Here is a 27,789-nt window from a genome sequence, read left to right as displayed (position 1 = left end):
GCATTTACCACAATGCCAGGGGCGAACATTGCTGGGAGGTGTAGCGATGTGCTCCCACCGCTGTTCCTGTTTAATAGTACTCCCATGAGTCATTGAGCTGATGAGCTCGTGGATGAAGCACTCGCATGCGTGTGAGAGGTACCTGACCTGAGAAAGATGTTGGCAGCCTACTCAGCAAACCCCACATTTGAAAGACTGTAATCTCTACTGATGACAGGTAAAGAACCAGAAACACGTGTCTAGAGATCAGCACCATCTGCGCCAACTGTGGCAACACACTCGAACACTCTTGAAACAAGCAAGTAACCGAAACTACACTTACCACAATGCCATGGGCGAGCCTTGCTGGGAGGTGAAGCGGTGTGCTCCCACCCCTGTTCCTGTTTAATAGTTCTCCCATGAGTCATTGAGCTGACGAGCTGGTGGATGAAGCACCCGCATGCCTGAGAGAGGTACCTGACCTGAGAAAGATGTTGGCAGCCTACTCAGCAAACCCCAGATTTCAAAGACTGTAATCTCTACTGATGACGGTTAAAGAACCAGAAACACGTGTCTAGAGACCAGTACTATCTGCGCCAACTGTGGCGAAACAATCAAACACACTTGAAGCAAGCAAGTAACTGAAACTGCATTTACCACAATGCCAGGGGCGAACCTTGCTAGAAGGTGAAGCGATGTGCTCCCACCCCTGTTCCTGTTTAATAGTACTCTTGTGAGTCATTGAGCTGACGAGCCCCGGAATGCAGCACCCGCTTGGCTGTGAAAGGTACCTGACCTGAGAAAGATGTTGGCTGCCTATTCAGCTAAACCCGCATTTGAAAGACTGTAATTTCTACTGATGACGGTAAAAGAACCATAAACACGTGTCTAGAGATCAGAACTATCTGCTCCAACTGTGGCGAAACAATCAAACACTCTTGAAGCAAGCAAATACATGAAACTGTATTTACCACAATGCCAGGGGCGAACCTTGCTGGGAGGTGAAGCGGTGTGCTCCCACCTCTGTTCCTGTTTAATATTTCTCCCGTGAGTCATTGAGCTGACGAGCTGGTGGATGAAGCACCCGCATGCCTGCCTGTGAAAGGTACCTGACCTGAGAAAGATGTTGACAGCATTCTCAGAAAACCTCACATCACTCGTGCAGGCGATGCTGAGCTTTAGTTATGGAAGTTTGCAGAGTTGAGGCTGCTTTATCTGTTAAAGGATAGGTGCACCAAATCTTTAGTAGGTGGTGTGACAGCCATGTGTATGAGTGTCACGGCAGCTTTACAAATGCTGTGGGCATGTCATACATTGCGGGTGATGATTTTACTCCTGTGCACACGAGACAGGGGTAGTACAGGTTCTTTATTCAGGTCAGGGACAGGGCTGGCCTGAACTTTGTAGAGGTGGTTAATTTCCTTTTGTCAGTGCCGTCTATTATTTTACACTGGTATGCTGCAGTAGACTACCGCTAGGTGGTGCAGCAGCTTGCGACATAGGCTAGGCCACAGTAGTCTTCTGATGCTGGAAGCCTCTGGAGGTGTCGACATGGATAGTAACTTCCTGCAGGTGTGGCCTCTGCTGAAGTGCAACACCCTCCTTCCTTGGGGAAAAACAACAAACAGCCTCGGGCAGGGAATGCCAGTGCGGATTTCCCACAATGCTGATGACGGCAGATGGGTCGCTAGTCCCGCATCTTCCTTCTTCTGCACGGAAGCCGTTGCAGTTTGACTGCCTTCTTAGGGCCTGATTACGACTTTTGGCACAGCGGTAGCAAGTGGCTTGCCACCGCCCAACTGGGCCAAAGCCGTGGTCAGGCCTCCCTCCAGATTATGATTTTCCTCCTGTCTGCTGGGCTGTTTCTTGGTGTTTCTACAGGGGTGCCTCTAAAAATGGGCACCGCAATGGAAATTCCAAAAACAGTTCCTTCCCGGCTTGAACTGTAAAGCCCATGCCATGCAGGAACTGGTGTGCCCCCCACTGTGCATCCACATGGAGTGATACACCAGAGGGCCCTGTCGGTCCTCCTTTGTTTCCTCACTGCCACAGTTTTCATCGCATTGGAACCACCATGAAAATTGTGGCGGAGAGGAAATAAGATTGGTGGGACCACTGTGGTACAGCCGAGCATTGTGCAGCCTCAGGACAGCTGCACAACTGCTAGGGAATGCAAAAACAACAGTAGATGGACAGAATGCAGAACAATGTCATACATTCCCCCCAGTACAGAGATCTGGGCCTTAATCCATTGTTTTTTTGCTCATCATGCCATTCCAGTTTGAACCCAGCCGTATGCAAATCAGTCTTGACCCTGTGCCTCATGGGAACAGTCCAGCCCAAACTGCCAAGCCAGTTCCTCCCTGGACTGGAAACAAGCATCCTGGGACCGGTTTTGGAGTTTCAACTGTTGTTTTTGCCACTGCTAGGGAATGGAGGTTCCCTGGTGGTGTCTGCGGTCCCAGGGTGGTCTGACCAGCCCATTACAACTTGACTGGACTGCCACCACAACACCAACATGAGTCTGGTCTTCAGACTCATAATCGACCCCTTAGTGTGCTGGAGCAAGGGATGACAACAGCACCAGACTATTTCTAACAATTATGGCTTTGCAGAGCTTTTGCCAGTTTGTGCTAAGGGTGAGTAAATGTATTTTTTTTAGAAAATGCCACCATTCTTGATTTTGCAACTGAGGAAGAAGATGTTGCCCTGATAAATGCTGATGTTTGCATTTCTAAGATACACTATAGGGCAAAAATACCTTCATGCACACTATGTCATACAGCCCCTGATGTGTGATCACAGTGGCGTAGCTACTGTATGTAACATTGAAAGCAGCTGAATAGGCATGAATATGAAGTGGATGGTTGTTGCAAATGAATTTCAGTATCTTCAGTGTAATTTCGCAAGAGAATTTAAGTATGTTTGAATACACAATCGTAATTTCGATTGTTCAACAGTTTTATTTTATCAAGAAATAAGATGTTTTTCTTATTTGGCAATGTTTCCTTTTTCTTCAAGGCTCAACACAGTTCGTACCATCACCGTGTACCTTCGAAGGGGACGTCGCACAAATGAAATGTCCCCTGCTTAGTGAAGAAAATCCAAAGGATTCCCAGAACTCAGGAAATGTATTCACCTGGTTCAGAGAACATGAAAGTAAAGAGTGGACACGTGTGAGCCAAGAAACAAACAGCAGACTTCTTGCCATTAAAGACAGACTTCAATTCTGGCCAGTTGAAGCAAATGACAACGGGAAATATCGTTGTGTTTTGGGGTAAGTAAACAAGCTATTTAAAACCGTGTATTAACAGCAGAATGTCAGTGATCAGTGCAAGCCAATAATAAAACATGTTGGCTATCAATAGATCACTAATGGTTTTGCAAAACCTGAGACTAATTTTTCAACTGACTTTACTACATACTTCTCCTATGACCTTTCTTCATTGTTTATAATTGTAAGAAATTGAGTTATTAATTTTGCAGGATATGCTTGGAATTTAAATTTTTTTTTTAGGGGGAGGTGGCACTCACAACTCCAAAGTATGTTTTTAGCATCCTCTCCTCTCGATGAATTATAACCTGTTTACTATACCTTGATATATTTTGTATGTGAATCTTCCTGCTTCAAGGTCATGACTTTTTAAACTTTTTTTAAATGTATATTTATATGGGATGTGTATATATATTGTGACTTTTATGGTTTTTACATTGTAAAACCGAATAAAGTTTATGAAATGAAAATGAAATATCAAAGGTAAAAATATAATTTTTAGTGTTATTATTATTGTTGCAAAAAATATCAATGAAGAAAATATTGTTGTATGTTATATCATTTGCAAGTGTTAATTATTATGTAATGTTCACTGTGTTTTACTGTAACTGTTTTTTTTATATGTGTGTTTTTTTGTCAGATAATTTTTTAGTTATGAAATTGTTGCACTTTGTATATATAGTTTTGTTCATTTATACAAATAATTACTATATACATTTTTGGAGGGTTATTAGGGGATAAGGGTGGGGAGATCTAAAAAAATATATAGTTTACAATAAAACTAATAATTTTGAAGATATGACATCTAACAAAATAGAGTTTATAAATTCTTTTTGAATTTTTAATATTATCAAACAATGTATTTACATTTTAGATAAGATATATAATAATGGCATCAAATAAACTTAAACCAAAATAAAAAATAAATATATAGCAATCATTTTCATAAAATAAAATCTATAGAATTTTTTTTATGCCAGATTGTGTTCTTGATCATTTTTGTAAAACTTTATTTCAAATTGTTAAATTTGTTTCATTTCTTAAAAATAGCTATTTTGTTTAAATATATATATATATATATATATATATATATATATATATATATATATATATATATATATATATATATATATATATATATATATATATATATATATATCAAAGCTCCAAAGTTGCCCACGTGGCGGGAGCGCACTCGGGGAACAGCTAATGCTATGTAGATGCTGCCAGTTCAGGAGATACAGCCTGACGCGTTTCGAGTAAAATCTCTTTTTCAAAGGCTTGTTCGTCTGCTTGACACGACATTATAGGCCACACCTTTAAATATATTTAGCTGCCTTCTGATAGGCTGTTGCTCATGTGAGCCTTTTCTAGCTTTTCCCACAGAATTGTGGTCATTGAAGTGTGGCGTGCTTTAACCCAGATGGGTGTCGGAGATGCAGAGTCACTAATGTTCGCCCTGGATGGGTCTCGTGGACCGGTGCATCAGAATTTCAGCGCTGGTCTCCTCGAATAGCTGGGAAGATTCCCAGCCGTCGTCCCGCTTCTGATCCAGCGGTGGTGCGCTCCCCGCGGCAAGGCCCGCCGCGTATAAATCAAAGCTCCAAAGTTGCCCACGTGGCGGGAGCGCACTCGGGGAACAGCTAATGCTATGTAGATGCTGCCAGTTCAGGAGATACAGCCTGACGCGTTTCGAGTAAAATCTCTTTTTCAAAGGCTTGTTCGTCTACTTGACACGACATTATAGGCCACACCTTTAAATATATTTAGCTGCCTTCTGATAGGCTGTTGCTCATGTGAGCCTTTTCTAGCTTTTCCCACAGAATTGTGGTCATTGAAGTGTGGCGTGCTTTAACCCAGATGGGTGTCGGAGATGCAGAGTCACTAATGTTCGCCCTGGATGGGCCTCGTGGACCGGTGCATCAGAATTTCAGAGCTGGTCTCCTCGAATAGCTGGGAAGATTCCCAGCCGTCGTCCCGCTTCTGATCCAGCGGTGGTGCGCTCCCCGCAGCAAGGCCCGCCGCGTATAAATCAAAGCTCCAAAGTTGCCCACGTGGCGGGAGCGCACTCGGGGAACAGCTAATGCTATGTAGATGCTGCCTGTTCACGAGATACAGCCTGACGCGTTTCGAGTAAAATCTCTTTTTCAAAGGCTTGTTCGTCTGCTTGACACGACATTATAGGCCACACCTTTAAATATATTTAGCTGCCTTCTGATAGGCTGTTGCTCATGTGAGCCTTTTCTAGCTTTTCCCACAGAATTGTGGTCATTGAAGTGTGGCGTGCTTTAACCCAGATGGGTGTCGGAGATGCAGAGTCACTAATGTTCGCCCTGGATGGGCCTCGTTGACCGGTGCATCAGAATTTCAGCGCTGGTCTCCTCGAATAGCTGGGAAGATTCCCAGCCGTCGTCCCGCTTCTGATCCAGCGGTGGTGCGCTCCCCGCGGCAAGGCCCGCCGCGTATTAATCAAAGCTCCAAAGTTGCCCACGTGGCGGGAGCGCACTCGGGGAACAGCTAATGCTATGTAGATGCTGCCAGTTCAGGAGATACAGCCTGACGCGTTTCGAGTAAAATCTCTTTTTCAAAGGCTTGTTCGTCTGCTTGACACGACATTATAGGCTACACCTTTAAATATATTTAGCTGCCTTCTGATAGGCTGTTGCTCATGTGAGCCTTTTCTAGCTTTTCCCACAGAATTGTGGTCATTGAAGTGTGGCGTGCTTTAACCCAGATGGGTGTCGGAGATCCAGAGTCACTAATGTTCGCCCTGGATGGGCCTCGTGGACCGGTGCATCAGAATTTCAGCGCTGGTCTCCTCGAATAGCTGGGAAGATTCCCAGCCGTCGTCCCGCTTCTGATCCAGCGGTGGTGCGCTCCCCGCGGCAAGGCCCGTCGCGTATAAATCAAAGCTCCAAAGTTGCCCACGTGGCGGGAGCGCACTCGGGGAACAGCTAATGCTATGTAGATGCTGCCAGTTCAGGAGATACAGCCTGACGCGTTTCGAGTAAAATCTCTGTTTCAAAGGCTTGCTTGTCTGCTTGACACGACATTATAGGCCACACCTTTAAATATATTTTGCTGCCTTCTGATAGGCTGTTGCTCATGTGAGCCTTTTCTAGCTTTTCCCACAGAATTGTGGTCATTGAAGTGTGGCGTGCTTTAACCCAGATGGGTGTCGGAGATGCAGAGTCACTAATGTTCGCCCTGGATGGGCCTCGTTGACCGGTGCATCAGAATTTCAGCGCTGGTCTCCTCGAATAGCTGGGAAGATTCCCAGCCGTCGTCCCGCTTCTGATCCAGCGGTGGTGCGCTCCCCGCGGCAAGGCCCGCCGCGTATAAATCAAAGCTCCAAAGTTGCCCACGTGGCGGGAGCGCACTCGGGGACCAGCTAATGCTATGTAGATGCTGCCAGTTCAGGAGATACAGCCTGACGCGTTTCGAGTAAAATCTCTTTTTCAAAGGCTTGTTCGTCTGCTTGACACGACATTATAGGCCACACCTTTAAATATATTTAGCTGCCTTCTGATAGGCTGTTGCTCATGTGAGCCTTTTCTAGCTTTTCCCACAGAATTGTGGTCATTGAAGTGTGGCGTGCTTTAACCCAGATGGGTGTCGGAGATGCAGAGTCACTAATGTTTGCCCTGGATGGGCCTCGTGGACCGGTGCATCAGAATTTCAGCGCTGGTCTCCTCGAATAGCTGGGAAGATTCCCAGCCGTCGTCCCGCTTCTGATCCAGCGGCGGTGCGCTCCCCGCGGCAAGGCCCGCTGCGTATAAATCAAAGCTCCAAAGTTGCCCACGTGGCAGGAGCGCACTCGGGGAACAGCTAATGCTATGTAGATGCTGCCAGTTCAGGAGATACAGCCTGACGCGTTTCGAGTAAAATCTCTTTTTCAAAGGCTTGTTCGTCTGCTTGACACGACATTATAGGCCACACCTTTAAATATATTTAGCTGCCTTCTGATAGGCTGTTGCTCATGTGAGCCTTTTTATAGCTTTTCCCACAGAATTGTGGTCATTGAAGTGTGGCGTGCTTTAACCCAGATGGGTGTCGGAGATGCAGAGTCACTAATGTTCGCCCTGGATGGGCCTTGTGGACCGGTGCATCAGAATTTCAGCGCTGGTCTCCTCGAATAGCTGGGAAGATTCCCAGCCGTCGTCCCGCTTCTGATCCAGCGGTGGTGCGCTCCCCGCGGCAAGGCCCGCCGCGTATAAATCAAAGCTCCAAAGTTGCCCACGTGGCGGGAGCGCACTCGGGGAGCAGCTAATGCTATGTAGATGCTGCCAGTTCAGGAGATACAGCCTGACGCGTTTCGAGTAAAATCTCTTTTTCAAAGGCTTGTTCGTCTGCTTGACACGACATTATAGGCCACACCTTTAAATATATTTAGCTGCCTTCTGATAGGCTGTTGCTCATGTGAGCCTTTTCTAGCTTTTCCCACAGAATTGTGGTCATTGAAGTGTGGCGTGCTTTAACCCAGATGGGTGTCGGAGATGCAGAGTCACTAATGTTCGCCCTGGATGGGCCTCGTGGACCGGTGCATCAGAATTTCAGCGCTGGTCTCCTCGAATAGCTGGGAAGATTCCCAGCCGTCGTCCCGCTTCTGATCCAGCGGTGGTGCGCTCCCCGCGGCAAGGCCCGCCGCGTATAAATCAAAGCTCCAAAGTTGCCCACGTGGCGGGAGCGCACTCGGGGAACAGCTAATGCTATGTAGATGCTGCCAGTTCAAGCACGCCACACTTCAATGACCACAATTCTGTGGGAAAAGCTAGAAAAGAGGCTGTATCTCCTGAACTGGCAGCATCTACATAGCATTAGCTGTTCCCCGAGTGCGCTCCCGCCACGTGGGCAACTTTGGAGCTTTGATTTATACGCGGCGGGCCTTGCCGCGGGGAGCGCACCACCGCTGGATCAGAAGCGGGACGACGGCTGGGAATCTTCCCAGCTATTCGAGGAGACCAGCGCTGAAATTCTGATGCACCGGTCCACGAGGCCCATCCAGGGTGAACATTAGTGACTCTGCATTTCCGACACCCATCTGGGTTAAAGCACGCCACACTTCAATGACCACAATTCTGTGGGAAAAGCTAGAAAAGAGGCTGTATCTCCTGAACTGGCAGCCTCTACATAGCATTAGCTGTTCCCCGAGTGCGCTCCCGCCACGTGGGCAACTTTGGAGCTTTTATTTATACGCGGCGGGCCTTGCCACGGGGAGCGCACCACCGCTGGATCAGAAGCGGGACGACGGCTGGGAATCTTCCCAGCTATTCGAGGAGACCAGCGCTGAAATTCTGATGCACCGGTCCACGAGGCCCATCCAGGGCGAACATTAGTGACTCTGCATTTCCGACACCCATCTGGGTTAAAGCACGCCACACTTCAATGACCACAATTCTGTGGGAAAAGCTAGAAAAGAGGCTGTATCTCCTGAACTGGCAGCATCTACATAGCATTAGCTGTTCCCCGAGTGCGCTCCCGCCACGTGGGCAACTTTGGAGCTTTGATTTATACGCGGCGGGCCTTGCCGCGGGGAGCGCACCACCGCTGGATCAGAAGCGGGACGACGGCTGGGAATCTTCCCAGCTATTCGAGGAGACCAGCGCTGAAATTCTGATGCACCGGTCCACGAGGCCCATCCAGGGCGAACATTAGTGACTCTGCATTTCCGACACCCATCTGGGTTAAAGCACGCCACACTTCAATGACCACAATTCTGTGGGAAAAGCTAGAAAAGAGGCTGTATCTCCTGAACTGGCAGCATCTACATAGCATTAGCTGTTCCCCGAGTGCGCTCCCGCCACGTGGGCAACTTTGGAGCTTTGATTTATACGCGGCGGGCCTTGCCGCGGGGAGCGCACCACCGCTGGATCAGAAGCGGGACGACGGCTGGGAATCTTCCCAGCTATTCGAGGAGACCAGCGCTGAAATTCTGATGCACCGGTCCACGAGGCCCATCCAGGGCGAACATTAGTGACTCTGCATTTCCGACACCCATCTGGGTTAAAGCACGCCACACTTCAATGACCACAATTCTGTGGGAAAAGCTAGAAAAGAGGCTGTATCTCCTGAACTGGCAGCATCTACATAGCATTAGCTGATCCCCGAGTGCACTCCCGCCACGTGGGCAACTTTGGAACTTTGATTTATACGCGACGGACCTTGCCGCGGGGAGCGCACCACCGCTGGATCAGAAGCGGGACGACGGCTGGGAATCTTCCCAGCTATTCGAGGAGACCAGCGCTGAAATTCTGATGCACCGGTCCACGAGGCCCATCCAGGGCGAACATTAGTGACTCTGCATTTCCGACACCCATCTGGGTTAAAGCACGCCACACTTCAATGACCACAATTCTGTGGGAAAAGCGAGAAAAGAGGCTGTATCTCCTGAACTGGCAGCATCTACATAGCATTAGCTGTTCCCCGAGTGCTCTCCCGCCACGTGGGAAACTTTGGAGCTTTGATTTATACGCGGCGGGCCTTGCCGCGGGGAGCGCGCCACCGCTGGATCAGAAGCGGGACGACGGCTGGGAATCTTCCCAGCTATTCGAGGAGACCAGCGCTGAAATTCTGATGCACCGGTCCACGAGGCCCATCCAGGGCGCACATTAGTGACTCTGCATTTCCGACACCCATCTGGGTTAAAGCACGCCACACTTCAATGACCACAATTCTGTGGGAAAAGCTAGAAAAGAGGCTGTATCTCCTGAACTGGCAACATCTACATAGCATTAGCTGTTCCCCGAGTGCGCTCCCGCCACGTGGGCAACTTTGAAGCTTTGATTTATACGCGGCGGGCCTTGCCGCGGGGAGCGCACCACCGCTGGATCAGAAGCGGGACGACGGCTGGGAATCTTCCCAGCTATTCGAGGAGACCAGCGCTGAAATTCTGATGCACCGGTCCACGAGGCCCATCCAGGGCGAACATTAGTGACTCTGCATTTCCGACACCCATCTGGGTTAAAGCACGCCACACTTCAATGACCACAATTATGTGGGAAAAGCTAGAAAAGAGGCTGTATCTCCTGAACTGGCAGCATATACATAGCATTAGCTGTTCCCCGAGTGTGCTCCCGCCACGTGGGCAACTTTGGAGCTTTGATTTATACGCGGCGGGCCTTGCCGCGGGGAGCGCACCACCGCTGGATCAGAAGCGGGACGACGGCTGGGAATCTTCCCAGCAATTCGAGGAGACCAGCGCTGAAATTCTGATGCACCGGTCTACGAGGCCCATCCAGGGCGAACATTAGTGACTCTGCATTTCCGACACCCATCTGGGTTAAAGCACGCCACACTTCAATGACCACAATTCTGTGGGAAAAGCTAGAAAAGAGGCTGTATCTCCTGAACTGGCTGCATCTACATAGCATTAGCTGTTCCCCGAGTGCGCTCCCGCCACGTGGGCAACTTTGGAGCTTTGATTTATACGCGGCGGGCCTTGCCGCGGGGAGCGCACCACCGCTGGATCAGAAGCGGGACGACGGCTGGGAATCTTCCCAGCTATTCGAGGAGACCAGCGCTGAAATTCTGATGCACCGGTCCACGAGGCTCATCCAGGGCGAACATTAGTGACTCTGCATTTCCGACACCCATCTCGGTTAAAGCACGCCACACTTCAATGACCACAATTCTGTGGGAAAAGCTAGAAAAGAGGCTGTATCTCCTGAACTGGCAGCATCTACATAGCATTAGCTGTTCCCCGAGTACGCTCCCGCCACGGGGAACAACCTTTACAACGCAACTTTTACAACGCACTACCATTACAACGCATTTTTTACAACGCATAATCCATTACAACGCATGATATTACAACGCATGACACTACAACGCATTTTTAAAAACTACCATTACAACGCATTCCATTACAACGCATACTACCATTACAACGCATACCATTACAACGCATAATATTACACTATACTATCCAACACTTACCCTACTGATGCACCCCCTGGAGTTAGAATAGTAATTTTTACCCCTATACTATCCAACACTTACCCTACTGATGCACCCCTTGGAGTTAGAATAGTAATTTTTACCCCTATACTATCCAACACTTACCCTACTGATGCACCCCCTGGAGTTAGAATAGTAATTTTTACCCCTATACTATCCAACACTTACCCTACTGATGCACCCCCTGGAGTTAGAATAGTAATTTTTACCCCTATACTATCCAACACTTACCCTACTGATGCACCCCCTGGAGTTAGAATAGTAATTTTTACCCCTATACTATCCAACACTTTCCCTACTGATGCACCCCCTGGAGTTAGAATAGTAATTTTTACCCCTATACTATCCAACACTTACCCTACTGATGCACCCCCTGGAGTTAGAATAGTAATTTTTACCCCTATACTATCCAACACTTACCCTACTGATGCACCCCCTGGAGTTAGAATAGTAATTTTTACCCCTATACTATCCAACACTTTCCCTACTGATGCACCCCCTGGAGTTAGAATAGTAATTTTTACCCCTATACTATCCAACACTTACCCTACTGATGCACCCCCTGGAGTTAGAATAGTAATTTTTACCCCTATACTATCCAACACTTACCCTACTGATGCACCCCCTGGAGTTAGAATAGTAATTTTTACCCCTACACTATCCAACACTTACCCTACTGTTGCACCCCCTGGAGTTAGAATAGTAATTTTTACCCCTACACTATCCAACACTTACCCTACTGTTGCACCCCCTGGAGTTAGAATAGTAATTTTTACCCCTATACTATCTAATACTTACCTTAAATGTAATTTAATATTATGCGTTGTAATGGTATGCGTTGTAAAGGTAGTATGCGTTGTAATGGTAGTGCGTTGTAAAGGTATTTTTTTAAAATGCGTTGTAGTGTCATGCGTTGTAATGTCATGCGTTGTAATGGATTATGCGTTGTAAAAAATGCGTTGTAAGTGCATGCGTTGTAATAGTGTGCGTTGTAACGTCATACATCCTCCCGCCACGTGGGCAACTTTGGAGCTTTGATTTATACGCGGCGGGCCTTGCCGCGGGGAGCGCACCACCGCTGGATCAGAAGCGGGATGACGGCTGGGAATCTTCCCAGCTATTCGAGGAGACCAGCGCTGAAATTCTGATGCACCGGTCCACGAGGCCCATCCAGGGCGAACATTAGTGACTCTGCATTTCCGACACCCATCTGGGTTAAAGCACGCCACACTTCAATGACCACAATTCTGTGGGAAAAGCTAGAAAAGAGGCTGTATCTCCTGAACTGGCAGCATCTACATAGCATTAGCTGTTCCCCGAGTGCGCTCCCGCCACGTGGGCAACTTTGGAGCTTTGATTTATACGCGGCGGGCCTTGCCGCGGGGAGCGCACCACCGCTGGATCAGAAGCGGGACGACGGCTGGGAATCTTCCCAGCTATTCGAGGAGACCAGCGCTGAAATTCTGATGCACCGGTCCACGAGGCCCATCCAGGGTGAACATTAGTGACTCTGCATTTCCGACACCCATCTGGGTTAAAGCACGCCACACTTCAATGACCACAATTCTGTGGGAAAAGCTAGAAAAGAGGCTGTATCTCCTGAACTGGCAGCCTCTACATAGCATTAGCTGTTCCCCGAGTGCGCTCCCGCCACGTGGGCAACTTTGGAGCTTTTATTTATACGCGGCGGGCCTTGCCGCGGGGAGCGCACCACCGCTGGATCAGAAGCGGGACGACGGCTGGGAATCTTCCCAGCTATTCGAGGAGACCAGCGCTGAAATTCTGATGCACCGGTCCACGAGGCCCATCCAGGGCAAACATTAGTGACTCTGCATTTCCGACACCCATCTGGGTTAAAGCACGCCACACTTCAATGACCACAATTCTGTGGGAAAAGCTAGAAAAGAGGCTGTATCTCCTGAACTGGCAGCATCTACATAGCATTAGCTGTTCCCCGAGTGCGCTCCCGCCACGTGGGCAACTTTGGAGCTTTGATTTATACGCGGCGGGCCTTGCCGCGGGGAGCGCACCACCGCTGGATCAGAAGCGGGACGACGGCTGGGAATCTTCCCAGCTATTCGAGGAGACCAGCGCTGAAATTCTGATGCACCGGTCCACGAGGCCCATCCAGGGCGAACATTAGTGACTCTGCATTTCCGACACCCATCTGGGTTAAAGCACGCCACACTTCAATGACCACAATTCTGTGGGAAAAGCTAGAAAAGAGGCTGTATCTCCTGAACTGGCAGCATCTACATAGCATTAGCTGTTCCCCGAGTGCGCTCCCGCCACGTGGGCAACTTTGGAGCTTTGATTTATACGCGGCGGGCCTTGCCGCGGGGAGCGCACCACCGCTGAATCAGAAGCGGGACGACGGCTGGGAATCTTCCCAGCTATTCGAGGAGACCAGCGCTGAAATTCTGATGCACCGGTCCACGAGGCCCATCCAGGGCGAACATTAGTGACTCTGCATTTCCGACACCCATCTGGGTTAAAGCACGCCACACTTCAATGACCACAATTCTGTGGGAAAAGCTAGAAAAGAGGCTGTATCTCCTGAACTGGCAGCATCTACATAGCATTAGCTGATCCCCGAGTGCGCTCCCGCCACGTGGGCAACTTTGGAACTTTGATTTATACGCGACGGACCTTGCCGCGGGGAGCGCACCACCGCTGGATCAGAAGCGGGACGACGGCTGGGAATCTTCCCAGCTATTCGAGGAGACCAGCGCTGAAATTCTGATGCACCGGTCCACGAGGCCCATCCAGGGCGAACATTAGTGACTCTGCATTTCCGACACCCATCTGGGTTAAAGCACGCCACACTTCAATGACCACAATTCTGTGGGAAAAGCGAGAAAAGAGGCTGTATCTCCTGAACTGGCAGCATCTACATAGCATTAGCTGTTCCCCGAGTGCTCTCCCGCCACGTGGGCAACTTTGGAGCTTTGATTTATACGCGGCGGGCCTTGCCGCGGGGAGCGCACCACCGCTGGATCAGAAGCGGGACGACGGCTGGGAATCTTCCCAGCTATTCGAGGAGACCAGCGCTGAAATTCTGATGCACCGGTCCACGAGGCCCATCCAGGGCGCACATTAGTGACTCTGCATTTCCGACACCCATCTGGGTTAAAGCACGCCACACTTCAATGACCACAATTCTGTGGGAAAAGCTAGAAAAGAGGCTGTATCTCCTGAACTGGCAACATCTACATAGCATTAGCTGTTCCCCGAGTGCGCTCCCGCCACGTGGGCAACTTTGAAGCTTTGATTTATACGCGGCGGGCCTTGCCGCGGGGAGCGCACCACCGCTGGATCAGAAGCGGGACGACGGCTGGGAATCTTCCCAGCTATTCGAGGAGACCAGCGCTGAAATTCTGATGCACCGGTCCACGAGGCCCATCCAGGGCGAACATTAGTGACTCTGCATTTCCGACACCCATCTGGGTTAAAGCACGCCACACTTCAATGACCACAATTATGTGGGAAAAGCTAGAAAAGAGGCTGTATCTCCTGAACTGGCAGCATATACATAGCATTAGCTGTTCCCCGAGTGTGCTCCCGCCACGTGGGCAACTTTGGAGCTTTGATTTATACGCGGCGGGCCTTGCCGCGGGGAGCGCACCACCTCTGGATCAGAAGCGGGACGACGGCTGGGAATCTTCCCAGCAATTCGAGGAGACCAGCGCTGAAATTCTGATGCACCGGTCTACGAGGCCCATCCAGGGCGAACATTAGTGACTCTGCATTTCCGACACCCATCTGGGTTAAAGCACGCCACACTTCAATGACCACAATTCTGTGGGAAAAGCTAGAAAAGAGGCTGTATCTCCTGAACTGGCTGCATCTACATAGCATTAGCTGTTCCCCGAGTGCGCTCCCGCCACGTGGGCAACTTTGGAGCTTTGATTTATACGCGGCGGGCCTTGCCGCGGGGAGCGCACCACCGCTGGATCAGAAGCGGGACGACGGCTGGGAATCTTCCCAGCTATTCGAGGAGACCAGCGCTGAAATTCTGATGCACCGGTCCACGAGGCTCATCCAGGGCGAACATTAGTGACTCTGCATTTCCGACACCCATCTGGGTTAAAGCACGCCACACTTCAATGACCACAATTCTGTGGGAAAAGCTAGAAAAGAGGCTGTATCTCCTGAACTGGCAGCATCTACATAGCATTAGCTGTTCCCCGAGTACGCTCCCGCCACGGGGAACAACCTTTACAACGCAACTTTTACAACGCACTACCATTACAACGCATTTTTTACAACGCATAATCCATTACAACGCATGATATTACAACGCATGACACTACAACGCATTTTTAAAAACTACCATTACAACGCATTCCATTACAACGCATACTACCATTACAACGCATACCATTACAACGCATAATATTACACTATACTATCCAACACTTACCCTACTGATGCACCCCCTGGAGTTAGAATAGTAATTTTTACCCCTATACTATCCAACACTTACCCTACTGATGCACCCCTTGGAGTTAGAATAGTAATTTTTACCCCTATACTATCCAACACTTACCCTACTGATGCACCCCCTGGAGTTAGAATAGTAATTTTTACCCCTATACTATCCAACACTTACCCTACTGATGCACCCCCTGGAGTTAGAATAGTAATTTTTACCCCTATACTATCCAACACTTACCCTACTGATGCACCCCCTGGAGTTAGAATAGTAATTTTTACCCCTATACTATCCAACACTTTCCCTACTGATGCACCCCCTGGAGTTAGAATAGTAATTTTTACCCCTATACTATCCAACACTTACCCTACTGATGCACCCCCTGGAGTTAGAATAGTAATTTTTACCCCTATACTATCCAACACTTACCCTACTGATGCACCCCCTGGAGTTAGAATAGTAATTTTTACCCCTATACTATCCAACACTTTCCCTACTGATGCACCCCCTGGAGTTAGAATAGTAATTTTTACCCCTATACTATCCAACACTTACCCTACTGATGCACCCCCTGGAGTTAGAATAGTAATTTTTACCCCTATACTATCCAACACTTACCCTACTGATGCACCCCCTGGAGCTAGAATAGTAATTTTTACCCCTACACTATCCAACACTTACCCTACTGTTGCACCCCCTGGAGTTAGAATAGTAATTTTTACCCCTACACTATCCAACACTTACCCTACTGTTGCACCCCCTGGAGTTAGAATAGTAATTTTTACCCCTATACTATCTAATACTTACCTTAAATGTAATTTAATATTATGCGTTGTAATGGTATGCGTTGTAAAGGTAGTATGCAATGTAATGGTAGTGCGTTGTAAAGGTATTTTTTTAAAATGCGTTGTAGTGTCATGCGTTGTAATGTCATGCGTTGTAATGGATTATGCGTTGTAAAAAATGCGTTGTAAGTGCATGCGTTGTAATAGTGTGCGTTGTAACGTCATACATCCTCCCGCCACGTGGGCAACTTTGGAGCTTTGATTTATACGCGGCGGGCCTTGCCGCGGGGAGCGCACCACCGCTGGATCAGAAGCGGGATGACGGCTGGGAATCTTCCCAGCTATTCGAGGAGACCAGCGCTGAAATTCTGATGCACCGGTCCACGAGGCCCATCCAGGGCGAACATTAGTGACTCTGCATTTCCGACACCCATCTGGGTTAAACCACGCCACACTTCAATGACCACAATTCTGTGGGAAAAGCTAGAAAAGAGGCTGTATCTCCTGAACTGGCAGCATCTACATAGCATTAGCTGATCCCCGAGTGCGCTCCCGCCACGTGGGCAACTTTGGAACTTTGATTTATATGCGACGGACCTTGCCGCGGGGAGCGCACCACCGCTGGATCAGAAGCGGGACGACGGCTGGGAATCTTCCCAGCTATTCGAGGAGACCAGCGCTGAAATTCTGATGCACCGGTCCACGAGGCCCATCCAGGGCGAACATTAGTGACTCTGCATTTCCGACACCCATCTGGGTTAAAGCACGCCACACTTCAATGACCACAATTCTGTGGGAAAAGCGAGAAAAGAGGCTGTATCTCCTGAACTGGCAGCATCTACATAGCATTAGCTGTTCCCCGAGTGCTCTCCCGCCACGTGGGCAACTTTGGAGCTTTGATTTATACGCGGCGGGCCTTGCCGCGGGGAGCGCACCACCGCTGGATCAGAAGCGGGATGATGGCTGGGAATCTTCCCAGCTATTCGAGGAGACCAGCGCTGAAATTCTGATGCACCGGTCCACGAGGCCCATCCAGGGCGCACATTAGTGACTCTGCATTTCCGACACCCATCTGGGTTAAAGCACGCCACACTTCAATGACCACAATTCTGTGGGAAAAGCTAGAAAAGAGGCTGTATCTCCTGAACTGGCAGCATCTACATAGCATTAGCTGTTCCCCGAGTGCGCTCCCGCCACGTGGGCAACTTTGAAGCTTTGATTTATACGCGGCGGGCCTTGCCGCGGGGAGCGCACCACCGCTGGATCAGAAGCGGGACGGCGGCTGGGAATCTTCCCAGCTATTCGAGGAGACCAGCGCTGAAATTCTGATGCACCGGTCCACGAGGCCCATCCAGGGCGAACATTAGTGACTCTGCATTTCCGACACCCATCTGGGTTAAAGCACGCCACACTTCAATGACCACAATTCTGTGGGAAAAGCTAGAAAAGAGGCTGTATCTCCTGAACTGGCAGCATCTACATAGCATTAGCTGTTCCCCGAGTGTGCTCCCGCCACGTGGGCAACTTTGGAGCTTTGATTTATACGCGGCGGGCCTTGCCGCGGGGAGCGCACCACCGCTGGATCAGAAGCGGGACGACGGCTGGGAATCTTCCCAGCTATTCGAGGAGACCAGCGCTGAAATTCTGATGCACCGGTCCACGAGGCCCATCCAGGGCGAACATTAGTGACTCTGCATTTCCGACACCCATCTGGGTTAAAGCACGCCACACTTCAATGACCACAATTCTGTGGGAAAAGCTAGAAAAGAGGCTGTATCTCCTGAACTGGCAGCATCTACATAGCATTAGCTGTTCCCCGAGTACGCTCCCGCCACGTGGGCAACTTTGGAGCTTTGATTTATACGCGGCGGGCCTTGCCGCGGGGAGCGCACCACCGCTGGATCAGAAGCGGGATGACGGCTGGGAATCTTCCCAGCTATTCGAGGAGACCAGCGCTGAAATTCTGATGCACCGGTCCACGAGGCCCATCCAGGGCGAACATTAGTGACTCTGCATTTCCGACACCCATCTGGGTTAAAGCACGCCACACTTCAATGACCACAATTCTGTGGGAAAAGCTAGAAAAGAGGCTGTATCTCCTGAACTGGCAGCATCTACATAGCATTAGCTGTTCCCCGAGTGCGCTCCCGCCACGTGGGCAACTTTGGAGCTTTGATTTATACGCGACGGGCCTTGCCGCGGGGAGCGCACCACCACTGGATCAGAAGCGGGACGACGGCTGGGAATCTTCCCAGCTATTCGAGGAGACCAGCGCTGAAATTCTGACGCACCGGTCCACGAGGCCCATCCAGGGCAAACATTAGTGACTCTGCATTTCCGACACCCATCTGGGTTAAAGCACGCCACACTTCAATGACCACAATTCTGTGGGAAAAGCTAGAAAAAAGGCTGTATCTCCTGAACTGGCAGCATCTACATAGCAATAGCTGTTCCCCGAGTGCGCTCCCGCCACGTGGGCAACTTTGGAGCTTTGATTTATACGCGGCGGGCCTTGCCGCGGGGAGCGCACCACCGCTGGATCAGAAGCGGGACGACGGCTGGGAATCTTCCCAGCTATTCGAGGAGACCAGCGCTGAAATTCTGATGCACCGGTCCACGAGGCCCATCCAGGGCGAACATTAGTGACTCTGCATTTCCGACACCCATCTGGGTTAAAGCACGCCACACTTCAATGACCACAATTCTGTGAGAAAAGCTAGAAAAGAGGCTGTATCTCCTAAACTGGCAGCATCTACATAGCATTAGCTGTTCCCCGAGTGCGCTCTCGCCACGTGGGCAACTTTGGAGCTTTGATTTATACGCGGCGGGCCTTGCCGCGGGGAGCGCACCACCGCTGGATCAGAAGCGGGACAACGGCTGGGAATCTTCCCAGCTATTCGAGGAGACCAGCGCTGAAATTCTGATGCACCGGTCCACGAGGCCCATCCAGGGCGAACATTAGTGACTCTGCATTTCCGACACCCATCTGGGTTAAAGCACGCCACACTTCAATGACCACAATTCTGTGGGAAAAGCTAGAAAAGAGGCTGTATCTCCTGAACTGGCAGCATCTACTTGGCATTAGCTGTTCCCCGAGTGCGCTCCCGCCACGTGGGCAACTTTGGAGCTTTGATTTATACGCGGCGGGCCTTGCCGCGGGGAGCGCACCACCGCTGGATCAGAAGCGGGACGACGGCTGGGAATCTTCCCAGCTATTCGAGGAGACCAGCGCTGAAATTCTGATGCACCGGTCCACGAGGCCCATCCAGGGCGAACATTAGTGACTCTGCATTTCCGACACTCATCTGGGTTAAAGCACGCCACACTTCAATGACCACAATTCTGTGGGAAAAGCTAGAAAAGAGGCTGTATCTCCTGAACTGGCAGCATCTACATAGCATTAGCTGTTCCCCGAGTGCGCTCCCGCCACGTGGGCAACTTTGGAGCTTTGATATATATATATATATATATATATTTAAAATCTATGAAAATATAACATTTGTTCAAATATATTTTATTTTACGATTGTTAATTTTGGAATAACAGTTTAGTTGTTATTTTATGGTTTATAGTTTAAGAAGGTTATAAAACAATCTGAAATACTTTTTCTATATTAATATTTTAATTTACATAGGCTTGAAATGTAGGTCAGTTTGTTTTTATAATAAAAACATTTATGTGTATAGTTATGAAACTGTGTATGAGTATGGAGTATTGATCATGTATTTAAATAGTATAAACTGTATTACCTTGTTTGAAATGTTTTATATTGAAGAGGATATTGTACAGTTGCACCCAATTCCTGCAGGGTATGGCATGCATGACATGGTGCATGCCACACAATGCAGGAATGTGCTGCAGATGCTGTCACGATGATTGTCTGCTGTTAAGGCTCTCCTTTAGCCTTAAACAGCCACCACAGTGAGACCATGGCAGAACAGCCCGCTGGACCTGGATTCAACTCTGACTCTAGCAGGCAGGTGCACCACGGCCTTGGCGGTCCACCTGTGGACAGAGTGGTGGCAGTGCTGCAGCAAGACTGACAAAGTCATAAGAAGGCCTTAAATATTTGGAATGGTTTGAATCATGGCTTGCTCAAAGTCTCTGAATATTGTTTGGGGTAGTAAGTATTTGTTTTATGTTTGATATGGTGTAAGAGGTCATAGTAAGTGCTGCTTAGTTTATTTGGTAGTGAGACATATACAAAAGCGTTATTCGTGTTTTGATATTCGCCATGGATGGTGTACATCTGAGAAAAGGGTTTGGGACACATTTTGAATGTCACATCCATCATCTACTTTTCACATTGTCTCAGTTTTAGTAAGGTATCTGCTGTAGAGAATATTAGGATTTATTTTTCATTATTTAGGTTGTCATGTAAAAGGAAAGGTTCCTCATTATGTGTCATTTTTTAATGTTCTGGTGTGTATGTGTTAGTATCTTTTAAGATCAGGTAGGGTATCACTGGTGGCTTTTTTAGTTTGTGCAAAAAAAAACGTTTTAAAGTGGGGATAGGTGGTAGTTGGCCTGTGGTGTGTTCAGGGTGGTAGTTGTCTTGTGATGCAAACGGAGACTTTAGATAGTATATCTTTAAGGATTTTGCTTCAAGATTGTGGGTGCTAGTGCTTGCCTCCTGTATCTTGCAATATCGCGCTTACGTTCTGTGACATTTGGAGGATAGTTGTGCTCTCTTACATGAATTACAACATCATATTTTGTAGTTCTCCTCACATAGCATGTATTAAAATACCATTTAGTACATTTCCAGTTTAGGGTCGCTGTTGATGCACTTTCTTGACTGTTGGTGTATCCCATGTGATTTAGTAACTGTTTTCCTTTCTGCAAATTTATATACTTTGCAGCTTTGTCACTGTATCTGAAAGTAATTTAATAGTATAAATATATGGAATATTTTAAAGTGTGTACATTTGTTATTTACATGTAAAAATATGCAACTACTTCTATTTTGTATACTTACAAGTATGCAGTAGCAGCCCGTAGAGGGAGTGCCGCGGGGTGGTGGGGTGGGGCGGGGTGGTGCAGGGTGGGGGGTTGTAAACTCTGGCTCAATTCCAACCGCAGTAATGTAAACAAATAAATCAATAAAACGAATTTTGTTGCATGCGCTGAAACGCCAAATGCATTTCAGGGCGCGTAATGAAATTTGTGGTATTGATTTATTTGTTTACATTACTGCGGTTGGAATTGAGCCAATTGCGGTTGGAATTGAGCCTTGCATGCAGACGCATTGCCCATGTTTTGATTCGCAGCGGGTGCTGCGTGCTGCAGCACCCGCTGCAATACAAAAAAGGGACAGGAAACACATCCCTGCACTACCATAGGTGCCCCCAACACCCAAAGTCAGGGGTCAGCGAGGAATGGGGGCCCGATATGGGTCCCCAAAGTCCCTTTCCACCAGCCTGGTCATGGCGGGTTAAACGCAATGAAAAAGCCGGTGGAAAGGGACCTTGTAAACCCTACTGAGGTGCAAGGCAGCATGGTAGGGATTACAAGCCCCTCCACCACACCGGCGGGCTCAGGGAGCTCGTTGGATGCATGGAGGTCCAACTTTCCACCCTCCATTACCCCGCCCGCCATTGTAATATGGCGGCAGGAAATATGTCTCCGATGGCAGGTAGACCACCACCGACAGCCTGTCGGTGGCAGTCTCCCGGCCATCATAATCAGGCCATTAGTTAAGTAGTTGTCAGGTCTGGTAAGAAAATCCGCACGTGAGTCCTTTTTCATTTTTTACTGTGGTTTCGGCATGTGCGGTAAAAGGGGAGCACTTGTGGCTGCCGATTAGTGGTGACTGATATTCGGCAATTCAGTTGCGACGAATTTATTGAATTTACTGACGTTCGGGAGTTTTTGGGAAAGACAATGAAAGGACACTTTTCATCCACGATTGGCCGTGTGTGATTGACCCTAAACAGCTGCTGAGTTAAAGAGTTGAAAGAAGTTGAATTTTATAGAATGTCCAGTTAATATTTTCATCTTACACAAACATTAAAAAAAATTAAACACCAGCACTGAGTTACATTTTGCTTGTGCCCTTCATGCAAATAAAATTATCTGGTGGGATGCTCAGTTATTTATCTGTCCTGAAGATGACCATATGCTCATGACAAAGGTCGAAACGTGGTCGACGCAATTGTGGCCACAATTTATGAAGGACACATTGTTCTGTGTGTTGTAGTTCCAGTGTTGTTTTGGAACTCCGACTTTTATGTAACCTCATTTTGTATGCCACTTGTCTGTTCGTGTGTGTCTATTCATTGTTATATGTACCAGCTTATACGTCTGAGCCTCACGATACTACTTTTTTATTAAATAAAGAATGTTTTTCATGTTCTTATAACTAAATTTGTTTCCTATATAAGGGCCATATTTTCTAGTATTATTTTTTCTTCTTTATATTTTCTTTTCCCCTTGTTTTCATCTTAGGTGCCCAGTGTTGCTTGATTTAAGTATTTGTGATTAAAAAAATATGTGTGTGCTATGATAATTGTGTGTACGCTGTGAACCATTGTTAGGATAAAATACCGATTGCCCCTGGTTCAGGTGGTTAGGGCTGCCCCTGTGGTGGTTAATTTGGCGAGAAAATCCGGCAGAGGTTCCTTGTCTTACAGAGTTTGTCATTTTTAAATTTGTTATGTTTTTTTTAGTGCCCTTTTTATATTGCTAATTTCATTGTTTGCTTGATTTTTTTATTTGTTTATTACTTCTAGGGTGAACACTAACATAGGTATTATTTTTATATATGTATATATTTATTAATCTTTAAGTTCAAATGTTTATCGCTCATATTAATATTTTTTGGGGGAGGTATTGTTATAATTGTATTTATAATTTTTGGGGATGAATAATAAAGACTTTGTTGATGGGGATGCTTCTTTGGGCCACCAGAGGCCCCACTGATCTGCCACTGTTTGCTGCTGCCTTGCTGGGGTGGGACACGGTCCCCAGCGCATCGAGCACATCACAAGTGGGTGGGCCTGACCTCCCTGACATGCCGTAAAGGCGCCAGAGTACTCCTGCACCGCAGGATATTTCTTTGGGCCACATGAGGCCCCACTGACCTTTCGTTGTTTGCTGCTGCCTTGCTGGGGTGGGACAAGGTCCCCCAGCACAGCAAGCACATCACACGTAAAGGTGCCGGAGTACCAAGGGTGGGCCCATCTGTGCCCGTCAGCACCACAAAGAGGCAGGGCTGGGTCCCATCCATAACATCTTAAGTTTGTGACTCTGGTGCTCCTTCATGAGCTTTTATGTTCAGCCATAGCCAGCTGGGCTATTAAGTAACTGTGGGGCTGGGATTGTGACTCTCTGTAAGATCTGCATTGTCAGATGACCAGCCAGCACTGAGAAATAGCATGCAATAGGCTTTTTAGAATTGCCCACTACTTTGTTTTCTCTGATAACTGCTAATTTTGTGACATACTAGCGGATAGCTACAAAGGCAGCTTGCGTTCCATAAGTATTATCTGTAAAAGGAAGGCAGGGGAGGGTGCAAATGGCTCCAGGAAAACTAAGAAGGTCAAAAGAAATGAGTCAAAAAAGGCGGGGGTAAATGTCTTATAGATCGGATCGATGACCTCTTGCGGGAATGTGAAGAGTTGTTAAACCCTGTTACCTTTGAGCCCCCTATAGTAGCATCTACGAGGGAATCTCCCACATTGGCGGGCACGGATCGGTGTCAACCCCATATTCCAATTATGTTCATGAAACCTAAAACCTGTCCCGAGGGTATACAACTATATTTGGATTTAAGTAAAAATCTTGATTATGGCCCTAATTCCATAGTAAATGTATCATCTGGCAATGTTGGTTTTCCTTGCAAAAATCTGGTTTTACCCTCACTTGAATTAGCAGATGATGTTTCATTACAGAATTCTAGCACTAGCTGTCCGCCTATTAGTTTAACAGTTGTTTCTATCACTTCTGTTACTGATTGTATTCGTCTGATAATGGAACTCAAGGTGGAGTTGAGTGAGTTAAAAAACATTATTAGCCAGTTGATAACAACAGAAAAACAACTTCAGACACCCAAAAGTTTAATATCAAGGGTAACTTTAATCCAAGCTTCTGGGTACACAGTATCACTGCCACCACCTCTACCTTTGGCTAGCATGCCTGCGGTTCACAATCACCACTCACCACCTAATAGTGTGTATTTGTCTTACAAAGCTTGCGAGAGAGGTCCTAGTCCTCTAAATGTTGCTGGGTGTATGACTAAACCCACTCCCATTCACCAAGGTTGTACCAGGCCATTACTTCACTCTTATGATAGAGGGACACAGATACCTGATGGTTGTGCAGGGGGGTGGAGTGGTAGGTTTAGTATAAGTCAAAACAGAAAGAATCCACAGATGTATAATTCTGTTGCAAATGTAATTTTTATGGTAAATGTCCCAAGACCCCATTCCTCATCTGGTAAGCATGACTCAGAAGATTCACTTATTAATAAGGTAACACACTGGATTAGGTACGTCAGAGGGTGTCGCTCTTTGATTTGAGAAGATATCTCTTAGAGCATGGAGATAGTCTGGGCTCCTTATCTAAATCTTCTGTCTAATGCAGTTTCTGATGGGGGAGAATTACCTGAGACCTGGAGGGGGTGGAAATAATAACTATACACAAAAAAGGTTATGCCTCTGCCCCATCAAACGATAGGCCGATTAGCCTATTAGAAAACATGCAAATGTGCTAGACAGATTCTGGACAAATTCTTAACCTGGATGGGTGACAATAAGATTCTGTCATCTTATTAAGCAGGATTCCACACCAAAACTAGTACATATGACCAGGTGCTCAGGTTCATCTTACTTATTTGGAAATACATACCAATAAAAAGCAAGAATTTTATGTATCTTTTGTTGCTCTGCCTGCCACCTTTGACCAGATGCCGCGGGAAAAGCTTTAGCTTGTTTTAAAAGGAATGGTAGCCCCGTTCCATTTGGTGAATCTTCTTGTGAGGCCTCATGAGGGTAATTAAGCGCAGGTTCAATGGGGGAAATCCAGTGAATTAACTATGAAGATCCCTATCCGGCAAGGGATACAGCATGGTTGCGTCCTCACACCCACACTGTTTTCCCTTTATGAAAACAAGGTATTCAATGAACTGCAGGATTGTGAGAATGATTCCCCAATGTTAAATGGCAAAAAAATACTTATCCTGCTGTTCGCTGATGACTCATTAACCATATCTAGGACCCCAATGGGACTCAAAAGGCTAATTGACAAATTTCTGGTATTCTGTGAGACAAGGGCCTGGAATTAAATGTGGAGAAAACAAAATACATGGTATTTGGTAAGAACAAAGGGAAATGTAGACCAGTGAAGATAATGGGTAAATACCTGGAGAGGGTATCTAAATTTGATTATCTGGGAGTAAGGCTAAAGGAAACCCTGAATTGGGATCTCCAATTAGAGAAAAGCCTATGTTATAAATCCAAATCTATATTGTGATTCCACAAACAGGCTTGGTTCTGGTCAATTACTCCCACCCTGGAGGTTTATTGGATGAAGGCTCAAAATGCTGCACTATATGGTGCAGAGTTATGGGGTCACGCTACCTTGCACAAACTATTTGTGAGCAAAAATATATTTGCTACTTGCTAGAGCTTTAATTCCTGTTCATGCCAGCACTCCGCTGACTCCGCTGTTCTTTGATCTAGGGATGAAGAGAATTGATGACGTGGCTGCAATTAAATCATTGGTCTACTGGCTATGAATCTGGTCCACTCCGGAGCTAGGTGAATGCTGTGAACCCTGAAAGATGTTTTAAATCTAAGTGGTGCTAAACGGATCACTTAGCTTTGCCATGTTCAATTCTGGTGTAGATCACTGGGGCTGATTCGCTTGTGGGACTGCCCGGAATGCATTAGTAAGAATGCTATATCCTCTGTGAAGGTTAAGTATTGGGCCTTTGTAGAAGAACGGTATGTTTAAAGTAGACCTGCTGGGCGCTTGACTACTGAGTTCTTATGTTTCAAACCTTTTCCCGAGTTTGAGCTTTTTATGACTTGATTTCACCACCTATGGTAAAAAGTTTCATGTGAGATTTAGATTAGGCTGTTTACCCTTAAGGTCATTTGATTCAACGTATGGGAAACAAATACAGATACAACTGCATGCCCAGCCTGTGGCTACACATTGGAGACAGTCAATCACATCCTATTTTTCTCCAAATAATATCACTTTCATTGCAAAAAATGGATGCGCTCCATCTGTTGTAGATTGGGAATCAGACGTTTTAGGCTGGCACTGAGGACATTAAAATCTGACACTACAGCATTTATTGTATTTGCTGAAAACAGGTTTCTGATGAGTGTTTGATTCAGGTGCCAGAAGTTCTTGTCCCAGGTTTTTTGTGAGGTTCCAGCCTTAATTGAGGTGCAAGTATAGCCAGGATTAAACAACTGCCACCTTAGTAACTTCTACCTAGGATTGTTTGATGAACTGAGACACCTAGAACTTTATGGTTCTGAGTTGCAATCGTAGTTAGATAAATTGATTATTATTATAATAATATTCATTTCCAGGGATTACTGACTATTTGAGGTGTTGAGCATTTTATTGGATTTGATCATTTAATATTGATATGTTTTTGTCTTTTGGAGGTTTTATACTGTTTTATGGTTGTAATATATGGGTAATTTTTTACGCCATTGAATAGCAATTATGTATGTTGTAAGTTAACTAGCAGAATCCTAATAACATTAAAACAGTCATCTTCTGATTTACTTTGATTACGTAGATCTGAAATGTGAAGGTGCAAGTTGCCTCAAGCTCACTGACTGTTTGTGGTCATTGTTTGTGCCAAACCTATTTTATTATTCTGCATATCAATGGCGTTTTACTAAGGTTACTATATTTTTACATTTTTTATGCATTTTATTTTTGTGCACTTTAATGGCCATATGACCTAAATAAAGTATTAATTGATTGACTTTGTCGATGTTAAATTCTAATTTAATTATGGTATGTGTGTAAAATACCTTGGTTTTATTTGAAGTAATTGTTTAATACAAAAAGTTTTAAAAATATATTTATTAGTGATTATTTAATTATTTTGGTGATAATATTGTAATCCGTATTGTGATTCAATATTTTTACTTAAAGTTAAAAACATTTATTTTTTTATCCAATATATTTGCTTTCAGTTAAAGTTACAGTTAAAAATCAATATTTGTAACAATATTTTTGTTTTCAATATTTCTGGTTTTATTAGTTAAGTAGAGGGGGTTGATATTTTTTTTATTGATATTTATTTTCTGATATTTTTGTGTTTCAATAATGTATGCATCAATATTATTTCAGTGATCCAGTAGAAGACAAGTCTATTGCTTTTGTCA

At 46.8% G+C, this 27,789-nt stretch overlaps 1 protein-coding gene across 2 annotated transcripts in view; it reads left to right on the top strand.

The window, feature by feature from the left end:
• Window positions 1–27,789, top strand: part of LOC146805373 (interleukin-18 receptor 1-like) — a 682,858-nt gene that overhangs the window by 136,089 nt on the left and 518,980 nt on the right. For both annotated transcript variants that reach the window (XM_085622595.1, XM_085622594.1), the window contains exon 2: window positions 3,001–3,256. In XM_085622595.1, coding sequence (XP_085478721.1) covers window positions 3,001–3,256 — 256 coding nt within the window. The remainder of the gene's footprint in view (window positions 1–3,000; window positions 3,257–27,789) is intronic.

Source organism: Triturus cristatus, chromosome 8 (assembly GCF_964204655.1).
Source record: "Triturus cristatus chromosome 8, aTriCri1.1, whole genome shotgun sequence".
NCBI classification, from domain to species: domain Eukaryota; kingdom Metazoa; phylum Chordata; class Amphibia; order Caudata; family Salamandridae; genus Triturus; species Triturus cristatus.
The sequence above is the reverse complement of the archived record's forward strand: the minus strand, read 5'-3'. Positions and strand labels throughout refer to the sequence as shown.